General features: G+C 41.6%; 1 protein-coding gene across 1 annotated transcript in view; it reads left to right on the top strand.

The window, feature by feature from the left end:
- Positions 1–13,156, top strand: part of GALNTL6 (polypeptide N-acetylgalactosaminyltransferase like 6) — a 1,211,922-nt gene that overhangs the window by 1,131,947 nt on the left and 66,819 nt on the right. Inside the window, exons 10-11 of the mRNA XM_043555626.1 lie at positions 3,360–3,580; positions 4,556–4,728. Of these exons, the coding sequence (XP_043411561.1) occupies positions 3,360–3,580; positions 4,556–4,728 (394 nt within the window). The remainder of the gene's footprint in view (positions 1–3,359; positions 3,581–4,555; positions 4,729–13,156) is intronic.

Genomic DNA, 13,156 nt, shown 5'->3' with positions numbered 1-13,156 from the left:
CTTAATGACAAAGCTATCAGAATTTTTAAGGCATGTCTCTACTTAACAAAGTCATTTTCTCATTATTCCTGGGGAATTTACCTCTTTGCCTCTGCTTTTTTATATACCCCTGCCTTTATTCACTTTCATTTATCAGAGAAGCATAAAGTAGTGCAAGTTAAATATTTCTACATTATATAATAATTGGATTTTAGGTGGGGCACCTGGGTGGCTCAGTCTTTTGAGCCTCCGACTTCGGCTCAGGTCAAGATCTCACAGCTCAGGAGTTCAAGCCCCACGTCGGGCTCTGTGCTGACCGCTCAGAGCCTGGAGCCTGTTTCAGATTCTGTGTCTCCCTCTCTCTCTGACCCTCCCCCACTCATGCTCTGTCTCTCTCTGTCTCAAAAATAAATAAACATTAAAAAAAAATTTAATAAAAAAAATAAAAATAAAAAAAATAATAATTGGATTTTAGGAGAAAGGTTGTAACTGCAGCCTAAAAATTAATTTGAATATAAATAAAGTTTTCATATTAGTGACTAATTTTTTTCCATTCTATCTTTGAATCTTTTTGCTAATCATAAAAATTGTCTGTCCAAAGATAGATGAAAATACAAAGCGTTTCATCCAGAACACTTATCAGAATGAAAGGTAAATATCGAGATAATGCTGAAGAATCCTACTTAAATATTACAGATAAGTGTAGTACCTGAGGCCATCACAGAGCAGGATCCTCAAACATCACCTGTTTCCTTGTCTTTCCCCAAACAAATCAGGCAATTCGGAATCTGTGAAAAGGGCTAGAATATTGCAAAACAATGTTGACTCTGATCATCTGTTGAGGTAAACAGGAATCAGGGTGGAAAGTGTCATGAGTGAAGCAATGCCAATGAGATGTCAGACAGCACAATGATGGCCAAAAATAATGTCAGAAAAAATTCTTACATTCTCTTTTTTTTTTAATTTTCTTTGAAGTTTATTTATTTATTTTGAGAGAGAAAGAGCACATGAGCAAGCATGAATCGGGGAGGGGCAGAGAGTATCCCAATCCCGAGGCAGGGCTCAGTCCCACAAACGGTGAGATCACGACCGGAGCCAAAATCAAGAGTTAGATGCTTAACCAACTGGACCAACCCAGGTGACCCCAAAATTCTTGTACTCTCAATGTCAGGAATCTTAGAAAGGAAGGAGCACAGAGGCAACCAAGAAATCACAGTAGACTTTGTGGCACTGTCTCTTTTCTGCATCTTGCTATATTAACTGAGCCCTCCCTCATGCCCACCAGGGACCAAAAGTAATAAAGGAGACTGTGGAAGCAAGCGGAGGGGTGGGGGGTACATAGGGGACAAGATCAGATGGAAGAAATGTCCATTCTTTCACAGTGGAGGTGGTGAAGAAATGTGAAGAAATGTCCACTCTCACACCAACACTGGAGGTGGAGGGAGTGGGACAGAACAAGAAAAGGGTGCAATCTTACTAGGACTAAGATATTTGGAGATTCTGACTCCCAGCAGACCTCTGGGCATAGTTCCAGGCCTTAATTACGATTCTGTAGCAATTTTTAATATAAAATAATTTTCAGCAGCATCTTGGTGGCTCAGTCGGTTAAGCATCTGACTCTTGATTTTGGCTCAGGTCATGATCTCATGGTTTGTGGGTTCGAGCCCCACATCAGGCTCTGTGCTGACAGCTTGGAGCTTGCTTGGAATTCCATCTCTCTCTCTCTCTGCCCCTCCCCTGCTCAGTCAGTTGAATGTTCCCTCCCTCTCTCTCTCTCTCAAAAATAAATAAACTTTTCTTAAAAAAAAATATTTTCTCTCTCTCTCTCTCCCTCTGCCCCTCTCCCCCACTCACTCTATCTCTAAAATTAAATTAATAAATAAAATCTTTAGGAAAAAAAGATAAAATGATTTTCCTAGATATCGCTAGTTTTTACTTCAGTCACTTATGCCTGAATCTTATTAAAGTTTCCAGCCATTCTGCCCACTTTATCTTCTAAGCACAAATGAGAAACTGGCAAGGGTTCTTTCCAGCCCCTGGGCACTTGAAATAAGAAATTGGAACGCCAAACGAGAACCAGAGCTTAAAGGACACAGCTATGAAACGATGCTACAAGCTGGGGGTATCAGAACTCAGACCTTCTAGACAATGCACTCTCACTAGCATTTAACATTAAAGCTTGAAGAGATGTCAGAGAACATCTCATCTTAGCTAAAGACCACAGGAACAAGAGTGCTGGACAGCTCAGTTGGTTAAAGCATCTGACTTCACCTCAGGGCATGATCTCACGGTTCATGATTTCGAGCCCAGCATCGGGCCCTGTGCTGTCAGCATAGAGCTAGTTTCAGATCCTCTGTCCCCCTCTCTCTCTGCCTCTCCCCCATTCACATGCGCGCTCTCTCTCTCTCTCTCTCTTTCAAAAAATAAACATGAAAAAAGACCACAGGAACAATTCAGTTCATCTGTGGCCAAGCCCAACATCAGGCTCTCCAATTATTAATAATAATACCCATAGTACCTAGCTCATGCCAGGTACTATTCAGAGCCCTTTACGGGTGTTACTTTGCTTAATCCTACAACCACTCCCATGATGTAGGTATATATTTACTAGTTGTGTATTCTCAGGTGAGGAATCTGAGGCCTAGAGGGGATGAGTTGCTTGCTTGACCTCAAAACTGAATAGCTTCCTCCCCTGAACCCACATGGTCTCCCGCCCCTAAGGAGCATGCTTTTTTCCCTACCAACAGCCTCCTGCTTCCTTCACCCATGGAAACATCTGCAGAGAAGACTGGCTACTTGATGCTTCCCTTAGCTTCATTATGCTTCATTGTGCAGTAAATTACTGAATTCCGCTTAGCATCTGTATTATACATAGAAAATATCATCAGAACACAAGGTCTTGAATTTAGTAATGCTGGGTTGCCTCTTTAATTGGGAGAAAAGAATAACAGCTTGTTTGTGCTCATTCTTTCCAGGATCCTAACTGTTCCTTGAAATGGTTGAAGCAATTTGATGCCTAAGAACTTCATTATCTCCAGTTTCAAATCCTTTAGTTCTGTGTGAAAAATAAAGAATTTATAATCATGAAATAACAGGAGAGATGAGAAAGTTGATATAACTGTAAGCTGAATTTTTACTGACTCTGACAAATTATCTAATTGGCAGTTGAACCCCATGCCAGAAACAGAAATGCGTGCAAGGCCTCAGACTAATCATATCACACCCTTGTAGTTACAAAAAAAACTCCCCTTATTAATAAGCCTCCAACCAGCGCTGTCTGAGGTTGTCTATTTTTTTTTTCCTTTTTTCAATTTCCAGTGTGACTAAAATCACCCTCTGAGGGCACAAGTCAATAAATGACACTCTTTTCTGCTGCACAGAACCTGAAGCGTGTGGCTGAGACCTGGATGGATGAATTTGCTGAGTACATTTACCAGCGGCGCCCAGAATACAGGCACCTGTCCACCGGGGACATCTCCGCCCAGAAGGAGCTGCGCAAACAGCTCAAGTGCAAGGACTTCAAGTGGTTCATGGCTGCAGTGGCCTGGGATGTGCCTAAGTACTACCCTCCGGTGGAGCCCCCACCAGCCGCCTGGGGGAGGTGAGGAGGCTGCATGAACCCTGCTCTTACTTCCTTGTGTCCCTCACTCCTGCGCTCAGGTGACAGGACAGAATGCCAACACCTCCCACTCCTTTGTTCTACAGCCAAGTAAGATTAGCTTACATCATCTCCTCTAAATGAATGTCCAACATTTTTTCGTACGTTGCCAAAGATGAGTATTCTGCCCTCAGCCTTGATAGTCCCACCCAGAACCGTTGGCGGCTGTTGACTCCCCAGTTGGATTTTTTTTAATACACCTGGAAAATATTTTTATTTCAGGTTAGTGAAATTTCCATAAGAGCTTGCAGAGAATGAAAATATCTATCGTGCTAGTGTGTAAATAAATGTGACCTGATCTCCACGATTGAATCCCTCACCATCCACCGTGCGTAGCCTTGTTGCTATTTGTATATGCAAGGATGAGGTGATGGAGGGGCTTGACTATTTTCCTACCCAGAGGTGCCGTACAGAATTGTGAAGAAATGCATTTCCATAACACCCAGAACTGTGGCACCCGCGGGAGCCACATGCGTTCCTTAAATAAGCGCTAACCTTTCCACCTCGGAACGTTTCTTTTTTATTTCACTTCATGATTTTAAAATGGAAAGAACTGAATAGTCCCGGTTCCCAAATTTAGAAGATCTATCTTTTGGCATAGAAAGGACTATTGTGCTGGGTTCCGTTCCATTCAATCCTGTTACTATAGCCTTTTCCTCATAGAAAAGCATATGCTAAAGCAAGGACTAAAATTGGATAGGGTGGATTTATCCTAGCAATTTAATCTGCTTTTAGCAGGAGGCTGTGAGGGGGAAATTGCAGGCTGGGCTGGATGCGAGCGCCGTCCTACTTCTCAAGGCTTTCAGAAGCCAAGAGTTGACTATGGTGCATTGTGGAGGAGCCTCTTCATCACTGTCCTTGGTTTTGCGTTGTGGGCGTGGACATGCCTTAGCCTGGTTGGTGTCTGTGGCTTTGCAGACGTCTGAACACAGAACGTGGCAGGAGAGGCCAGGATACTGAGGCAGCGTTCTCGGGTTTCCAGCTCCCCTTGGAAAAGGTTTCACGTGCACTTGCTTGTTTCGCTGAGAGGGTCCAAAAAGATGTTCTCTACCTGTGCCTGGGATGCCCCAGGCGTGAAGGAGAGAGTCAAGGTCAAGGACATCGATGCATGTTCCATTTCCAAATGTTTTTGAATGTGCACCTGGTCCTAATAGTAGCTGCTTGGGCCAGTTAGTAATCTGATCTAATACTTTGCATCTTAACCATTTCTTTAAAGCTTCCCTGGAATATTAGTAATAATGGTCTGCTCCTATTAGTTTTAGTTATCTACCATGGGCTTAATTTATAGCAGTGGAAATGTAAAGTAGACCCCCCCCCACCAAAAGAGCTTTCATAGTCTAACGCATTGTATGATACAGGAATTTGTTACTCGATAAGCAGGAGAGTGTCTTTGTAAGGTGTTTTTGGTTAAGATTATATCTACTACCTATAATAATTTTTAAAATTTATTTATTTTAATTCAAAATAGTTAATAGGCAGTGGAGTATTGGTTTCAGGAGCAGAACCCAGTGATTCACTTCTCACATATAACACCCAGTGCTCATCCCAACAATTTGCCTCCTTAATGCCCATCACCCATTTAGCCCATCCCCCCACCCACCTCCTTCCAGCAACCCTTAGTTTGTTCTCTGTATTTAAAAGCCTTTTATGGTTTGCCTCCCTCTACTACCTATGACAATTTTTTAAGTTTATTTATTTATTTTGAGAGAGACAGAGAGGGAGTGCAGGAGTGGCAGGGAGAGAGAGGGAGACAGAGAATCCTAAGCAGGTTCCACATTGTCAGTGCAGGGCGTAATGGGGGGCTTGAACCCACAAACCTTGAGATCATGAGCTGAGCCTAAATCAAGATTGGGTGCTTAACTGACTGAGTCACCCAGCACCCCTACTCATGATAATTTAAATGCAATTTTGCCTTAGTGACTCAGAAATACTCTTAAAGATCTCAAAGCATCATTGTGTGGTTTGCAGCCAGTTAAAATCTTATCAAGCTTTTTTCCATCTTATGTGGAAACATATATTTTTATTCCTACATGGTTACTGCTTCAAACTGCAACAGATCACATTTTCCCATAGTACCTGACTAAATCATAATCTGTATCTATAAAATACCTTGCGTGGAAACAGACTTAAAGCTTCCATTGATGTTCTTTTTTTTTTTTTACATCTATCAGCTGTGTATTTTATTTTATTTTACTTCTTTTTTACTGAAATTTATTGTCAAATTGGTTTCCATACAATACCCAGTGCTCATCCCAATAGGTGCCCTCCTCAATGCCCATCACCCACTTTCCCCTCCCCTCCACCGCCCATCAACCCTCACTGTGTTCTCAGTATTTAAGAGTCTCTTATGGTTTGCCTCCTTCCCTCTCTGTAACTTTTTTTTTCCCCTCATCCCCTCCTCGCTGGTCTTCTGTTGAGTTTCTCAGAATCCACATAGGAGTGAAAACATATGGTATCTGTCTTTCTCTGCCTAACTTATTTCACTTAGCTTAACACTCTCCAGTTCCATCCATGTTGCTACAAATGGCCAGATTTCATTCTTTCTCATTGCCAAGTAGTATTCCATTGTGTCTATAAACCACAATTTCTTTATCCATTCATCAGTTGACAGCCATTTAGGCTCTTTCCATAATTTGGCTATTGTTGAGAGTGCTGCTATAAACATTGGGGTACAAGTGCCCCTGTGCATCATTACTCTTGTATCCCTTGGGTAAATTCCTACCAATGCTATTGCTGGGTCACAGGGTAGGTTTATTTTTAATTTTTTGAGGAACCTCCACACTGTTTTCCAGAGCGGCCGCACCAGTTTGCATTCCCACCAATAGTGCAAGAGGGTTCCTGTTTCTCCACATCCTCGCCAGCATCTATAGTCTCCTGATTTGTTCATTTTAGTCACTCTGGTGTGAGGTGGTATCTGAGTGTGGTTTTGATTTGTATTTCCCTGATGAGGAGCGACGTTGAGCATCTTTTCATATGCCTGTTGGCCATACAGATGTCTTCTTTAGAGAAGTGTCTATTCATGTCTTCTGCCCATTTCTTCACTGGATTATTTGTTTTTCGGGTGTGGAGTTTGGTGAGTTCTTTATAGATTTTGGATACTATCCCTTTATCTGATATGTCATTTGCAAATATCTTTTCCCATTCCATCGGTTGCCTTTGCAGTGCAGAAGCTTTTTATCTTGATGAGGTCCCAATAGTTCACTTTTGCTTTTAATTCCCTTGCCTTTGGGGATGTGTCAAGTAAGAAATTGCTGCGGCTGAGGTCAGAGAGGTTTTCTCCTGCTTTCTCCTCTAGGGTTTTGATGGTTTCCTGTCTCACATTCAGGTCCTTAATCCATTTTGAGTTTATTTTTGTGAATGGTGTAAGAAAGTGGTCTAGTTTCATCCTTCTGCATGTTGTGGTCCATTTCTCCCAGCACCATTTGTTAAAGAGACTGTCCTTTTTCCATCGGATATTCTTTCCTGCTTTGTCAAAGATGAGTTGGCCATACATTTGTGGGTCCAATTCTGGAGTCTTTATTCTATTCCATTGGTCTATGTGCCTGTTTTTGTGCCAATATCATGCTGTCTTGATGATTACAGCTTTGTAATAGTGGCTAAAGTCTGGGATTGTGATGCCTCCTGCTTTGGTTTTCTTCTTCAATATTACCTTTGCTATTCTGGGTCTTTTGTGGTTCCATACAAATTTTAGGATGCTTGTTCTAGCTTCGAGAAGAATGCTGGTGCAATTTTGATTAGGATCGCATTGAATGTGTAGGTAGCTTTGGGTAGTATTGACATTTTAACAATATTTCTTCTTCCAATCCATGAGCATGGAATATTTTTCCCATTTCTTTGTATCTTCTTCAATTTCCTTCATAAGCCTTCTATAGTTTTCAGTGTACAGATCTTTTACATCTTTGGTTGGGTTTATTCCTAGGTATTTTATGCTTCTTGGTGCAATTGTGAATGGGATCAGTTTCTTTATTTGTCTTTCCGTTGCTTCATTATTAGTGTATAAAAATGCAACTGATCTCTGTACATTGATTTTTTATCCTGTGACTTTACTGAATTCACGTATCAGTTCTAGCAGACTTTTGGTGCAGTCTATCGGGTTTTCCATGTATAGTATCATGTCATCTGCAAAAAGTGAAAGCTTAACTTCATCTTTGCCAATTTTGATGCCTTTGATTTCCTTTTGTTGTCTGATTGCTGATGCTAGAATTCCAATACTATGTTAAACAACAGCAGTGAGAGTGGACATCCCTGTCATATTCCTGATCTCACGGAGAAAGCTCTCAGTTTTTCCCCATTGAGGATGATATAAGCTATGGGCTTTTCATAAGTGGCTTTTATGATGTTTAAGTATGTTTCTTCAATCCCAACTTTCTTAAGGGTTTTTACTAAAAAAGAATGCTAAATTTTGTCAAATGTTTTTTCTGCATCGATTGACAGGAGCATATGGTTCTTTTCTTTCCTTTTACTAATGTGATGTATCACATTGTTTGATTTGTGAATATTAAACCAGCCCTGCATCCCAGGAATGAATCCCACTTGATCATGGTGAATAATTCTTTTTATGTGCTGTTGAATTCGATTTGCTAGTATCTTGTTGAGAATTCTTGCATCCATATTCATCAAGGATATTGGCCTGTAGTTCTCTTTTTTTTTTTTTTCTGGGTCTCTGTCTGGTTTGGGAATCAAAGTAATGCTGGCTTCATAGAATGAGTCTGGAAGTTTTCCTTCCCTTTCTATTTTTTGGAATAGCTTGAGAAGGATAAGTATTATCTCTGCTTTAAATGTCTGGTAGAATTCCCCAGGGAAGCCATCTGGTCCTGGCTTATTTGTTGGGAGATTTTTGATAACTGATTTAATTTCTTCACTGGTTATGGGTCTGTTCAAATTTTCTATTTCCTCCTGCTTGAGTTTTGGAAGCGTGTGGGTGTTTAGGAATTTGTCTATTTCTTCCAGGTTGTCCAATTTGTTGGCATATAAGTTTTCATAGTATTCCCTGATAATTGCTTATATCTCTGAGGGATTGGTTGCAATAATTCCATTTTCATTCATGATTTTATCTATTTGGGTCATCTCCCTTTTCTTTTTGAGAAGCCTGGCTAGAGGTTTATCAGTTTTGTTTGTTTTTTCAAAAAACCAACTCTTGGTTTCATTGATCTGCTCTACGGTTTTTTTTAGATTCTATATTGTTTATTTCTGCTCTGATCTTTATTATTTCTCTTCTTCTGCTGGGTTAGGCTGCCTTTGCTGTTCTGCTTCTATTTCCTTTAGGTGTGCTGTTAGATTTTGTATTTGGGATTTTTCTTGTTTCTTGAGATAGGCCTGGATTGCAATGTATTTTCCTCTCAGGACTGCCTTTGCTGCATCCCAAAGCGTTTGGATTGTTGTATTTTCATTTTCGTTTGTTTCCATATATTTTTTAATTTCTTCTCTAATTGTCTGGATGACCCATTCATTCTTTAGTAGGGTGTTCTTTAACCTCCATGCTTTTGGAGGTTTTCCAGACTTTTTCCTGTGGTTGATTTCAAGTTTCATAGCATTGTGGTCTGAAAGTGTGCATGGTATGATCTCAATTCTTGTATACTTATGAAGGGCTGTTTTGTGACCCATTGCGTGATCTATCTTGGAGAATGTTCCATGTGCACTCGAGAAGAAAGTATATTCTGTTGCTTTGGGATGCAGAGTTCTAAATATATCTGTCAAGTCCATCTGATCCAATGTCTCATTCAGGGCCCTTGTTTCTTTATTGACAGTGTGTCTAGATGATCTATCCATTTCTGTAAGTGGAGTGTTAAAGTCCCCTGCAATTACCACATTCTTATCAATAAGGTTGCTTATGTTTGTGAGTAATTGTTTTATATATTTGGGGGCTCCTGTATTCGGCACATAGACATTTATAATTGTTAGTTCTTCTTGATGGATAGACCCTGTAATTATTATATAATGCCCTTCTTCATCTCTTGTTACAGCCTTTAATTTAAAGTCTAGTTTGTCTGATATAAGTATGGCTACTCCAGCTTTCTTTTGACTTCCGGTAGCATGTTAAATAGTTCTCCATCCCCTCACTTTCAATCTGAAGGGTGTCCTCAGGTCTAAAATGAGTCTCTTGTAGACAGCACATAGATGGGTCTTGTTTTTTTTATCCATTCTGATACCCTATGTCTTTTGGTTGGAGCATTTAGTCCATCTACATTCAGTATTATTACTGAAAGATATGCGTTTAGCATCATTGTGATATCTGTAGGTTTCATGCTCGTAGTGGTGTCTATGGTACTTTGTTGTCCTTGCAACATTTTACTCACAAAGTCCCCCTTAGGATCTCTTGTAGGGTTCATTTAGTAGTGAAGAATTCCTTCAGGTTTTGTTTGTTTGGGAAGACCTTTATCTCTCCTTCTATTCTTAATGACAGACTTGCTGGATAGAGGATTCTCAGCTGCATATTTTTTCTGTTCATCACATTGAAGATTTCCTGCCAATCCTTTCTGAACTGCCAAGTTTCAGTAGATAGGTCTACTACCCTTATGTGTCTACCTTTGTAAGTTAGAGCCTGTTTATCCCTAGCTGCTTTCAGAATTCTCTCTTTATACTTGTATTTTGCCAGTTTCACTATGATATGTCATGCAGAAGATCGATTCAAGTTATGTCTGAAGGGAGTTCTCTGTGTCTCTTGGATTTCCATGCCTGTTTCCTTCCCCAGATCAGGGAAGTTCTCAGCTATGATTTGTTCAAGTATACCTTCAGCCCCTTTCTCTCTCTTCTTCTGGAATTCCTATGATATGGATATTGTTCCGTTTGATTACATCACTTAGTTCTCTAATTCTCCCCTCGTAGTCTTGGATTTTTTAATTTTTTTTTTTAGCTTCCCCTTTTTCCATAATTTTATCTTCTAATTCACATATTCTGTCTTCTGCCTCTTCCATCCGCACTGTAGCTGCCTCCATTTTATTTTGCATCTCATTTATAGCATTTTTCAATTCATCATGACTAATTTTAGTCCCTTGATTTCTGTAGCAATAGATTCTCTGCTTCCTCTATGCTTTTTCAAGCCCGATGATTAATTTTATCACTATTATTCCAAATTCTTCTTCTGTTATATTGCTTATATCGGGTTTGGATCAATTCGTTAGCTGTGGCTACTTCCTGGAATTTCTTTTGAGGAGAATTCCTCCATTTTGTCATTTTGGCTAGTTTTCTGTCCCTTATGTGTTTTAAAAGCTTGTTCTTTGCTCTGCACCTGTGAGCACTGCTACATTAAGGAGGGTTATGTACTGTCCAGGGTCTGGTCCTTCAGGAGGTATTTTTTCAGGGATTGTTACTTGCTCTCTGTTGTTGTGACTTTGGTTCTTTTATTACTCTACTTGTAGTAATATTTTGGACCCTCCACCAGATGTGTTTTGATTTGTTCCTTGGCGTAGCCCTGTAAAGGAAAACAGATAGACAAACAGGAGACAAAAACACACAAACACACAAACAAATAACACAAACAAACAAATAACCAAAAACAAAAACCTAAAGACTAAAAACAAAAAACCCAAAAACACTGACTACAAGTAAAGAAGAGGATGGAGGCAGTGCTAATGGAAGAGCATGTACAAAGAGAGAAATGACAGGAGCGGGGCGGGGTAGGGGGGAGAAAAAATAAACATTGACTAGACAGAGCGACCAAAAGGCTTAATCCAGAGAGAGAGAGAAGAGTGTAAAGAAGGAGGTGTAAAACATGTGTCAAGATAATGGATTAAATATGTCTGTTTAGACAGACCAATAACCAGAGTAACGAGCCCAAGGGAAGGAAGAGATAAGGAGGAGAAATGGGGAGGGAGGTGAGAATATAATCTATATACCCAGAATTGACCTAGTGTTAATCCAGGCAATGCTGCGTCGTCAGGAGGAGCTCTCCACAGGGTCTGTGCCGCTCCACTCATGGATATGCAGTTACCCAGTGCATGGGGGCATGGTTTGGTGTAATCTGAACCCACCTGGAGTGATTCCTGAGGCCCCGCCTGGTGGGGGAAGGAATGGTGATTTTTCAGTCTCTTCCCCATGGAGCCAGACCAGTGGACTCAGTTTAAGTCGTCCTCACTGTGCCACGGACGCAGACGGGGCGGTCCTTCTCTCTCCACCAACTCCCCTGACCCTGCGCTTGGCTAGGATTCAAAGTCCCACTCCATGCGCTCTGGCCCTGGGGAAGCTCCTCTCAGTGCGGCGATATGTGGTCCTGGCTGGCTTTGTCTGTGCTGCCACACTTCAGGGAGGACCACCTTCTACTACTGCGGACTGAGCAACCACCCTCACTGGGAGCCCCCCCAAGGTGGCAGACACAGGCTGCCTTTGTCTTTTCCCACAGCACTCCAAGGAAACGGCGGCCTTTTCCTCCTGCAGGCTGCACCCTCAGCCCAGCCACTATGCCCGGGGCATGGTGAACACAGGCAGGTTCTGTACTATTGTGCAGCCCTCCAGGGAGGAAACCACTTTCTCCACCTGCGTACTGAGCCCCTGACCTACACCTGTACCCAGGCCTGGCTCCCTGCCTCCCCAGGTGCGCAAACAGGGAGCCGGCTCCAGTCCGAAGAAAGCCCCACAGTTAGAGATAGGATCCCTCTCAGTCTCAGTCTGAGGTCTTTCTCCCATCCAGACACGGTCCTGCACTTCCCTAGCTGCTCTTTCTCTTCCCTTTGTCTCTCCGCAGAGGGGGGTCCCTCCACTCCGTGTCCACTTGTCTTTTCTTTATATCCCCCAGTTCGCAGTTACCCGCCTATCTTTTTTCCAGCTTTCCCATTTTCTTCCTAGTAGATTCAGCCTCTTTTCCTCCCAGGCTCTCATGTTCAAAATCCTTTGGCTTCTACACTTCTTTGTTTGAGAGATGCGGGAAGTATGGATCCCCTTACTTCTCTGCCATGTTGGCTTCTCAGCTCTCCATTGATGATCTAAAGAAGGAGAAGAAGAAATAGAAGAAGAAGAAGAAGAAGGAGAAGACACAACTTCCCAGAAAGACACAAACTTCCCACAACCACCTAAAGGCCAGGTAGGCTACAGTAGAAGGTTGTCATTACCGTTGACTGCCTTCCACCTTTATGTGATTTGCCCTGCCCATGGGGCATTTACATTCGTCATTTCTGGTCTAAACAATTAGACATTGAGAAGATAAGATTTTTTTGAACACGATGGCAAATTTCTTTCCCCAAAGTTTCAACACAGCATACAAAACAAGGTCAGATTCAAGTTTCGGGAAAGAAGACAACGGGGCTATAGTTCAAGGGCCAGTTGCATTCAGTTGCAATTGTTCAGTGAGGGTGTGGTACAAGAATGAAGACCTGGAAGATGGGAGGAAGGCAGAAAGAAAGGCAACCAAGGGACAAGCGTGTGGATTGGTCAACAGTTTTGCAAAACATCTGTTTCCCAAGCAGAGTAGACCCCTGAGAGTAGAAGTGGTACATCTACACTTCACGCAGGAGGCAAGAGAAGTGTTGGAATGCAGCGTGATCTAAATGAAATGATGAAAAAGAGAACTCGTGTCTAACTATATAT

Source organism: Prionailurus bengalensis, chromosome B1, assembly GCF_016509475.1.
Source record: "Prionailurus bengalensis isolate Pbe53 chromosome B1, Fcat_Pben_1.1_paternal_pri, whole genome shotgun sequence".
Taxonomy (NCBI): Eukaryota; Metazoa; Chordata; class Mammalia; order Carnivora; family Felidae; genus Prionailurus; species Prionailurus bengalensis.
Note: the sequence above shows the minus strand (reverse complement) of the source record. Positions and strands in the feature narration are given on the sequence as shown.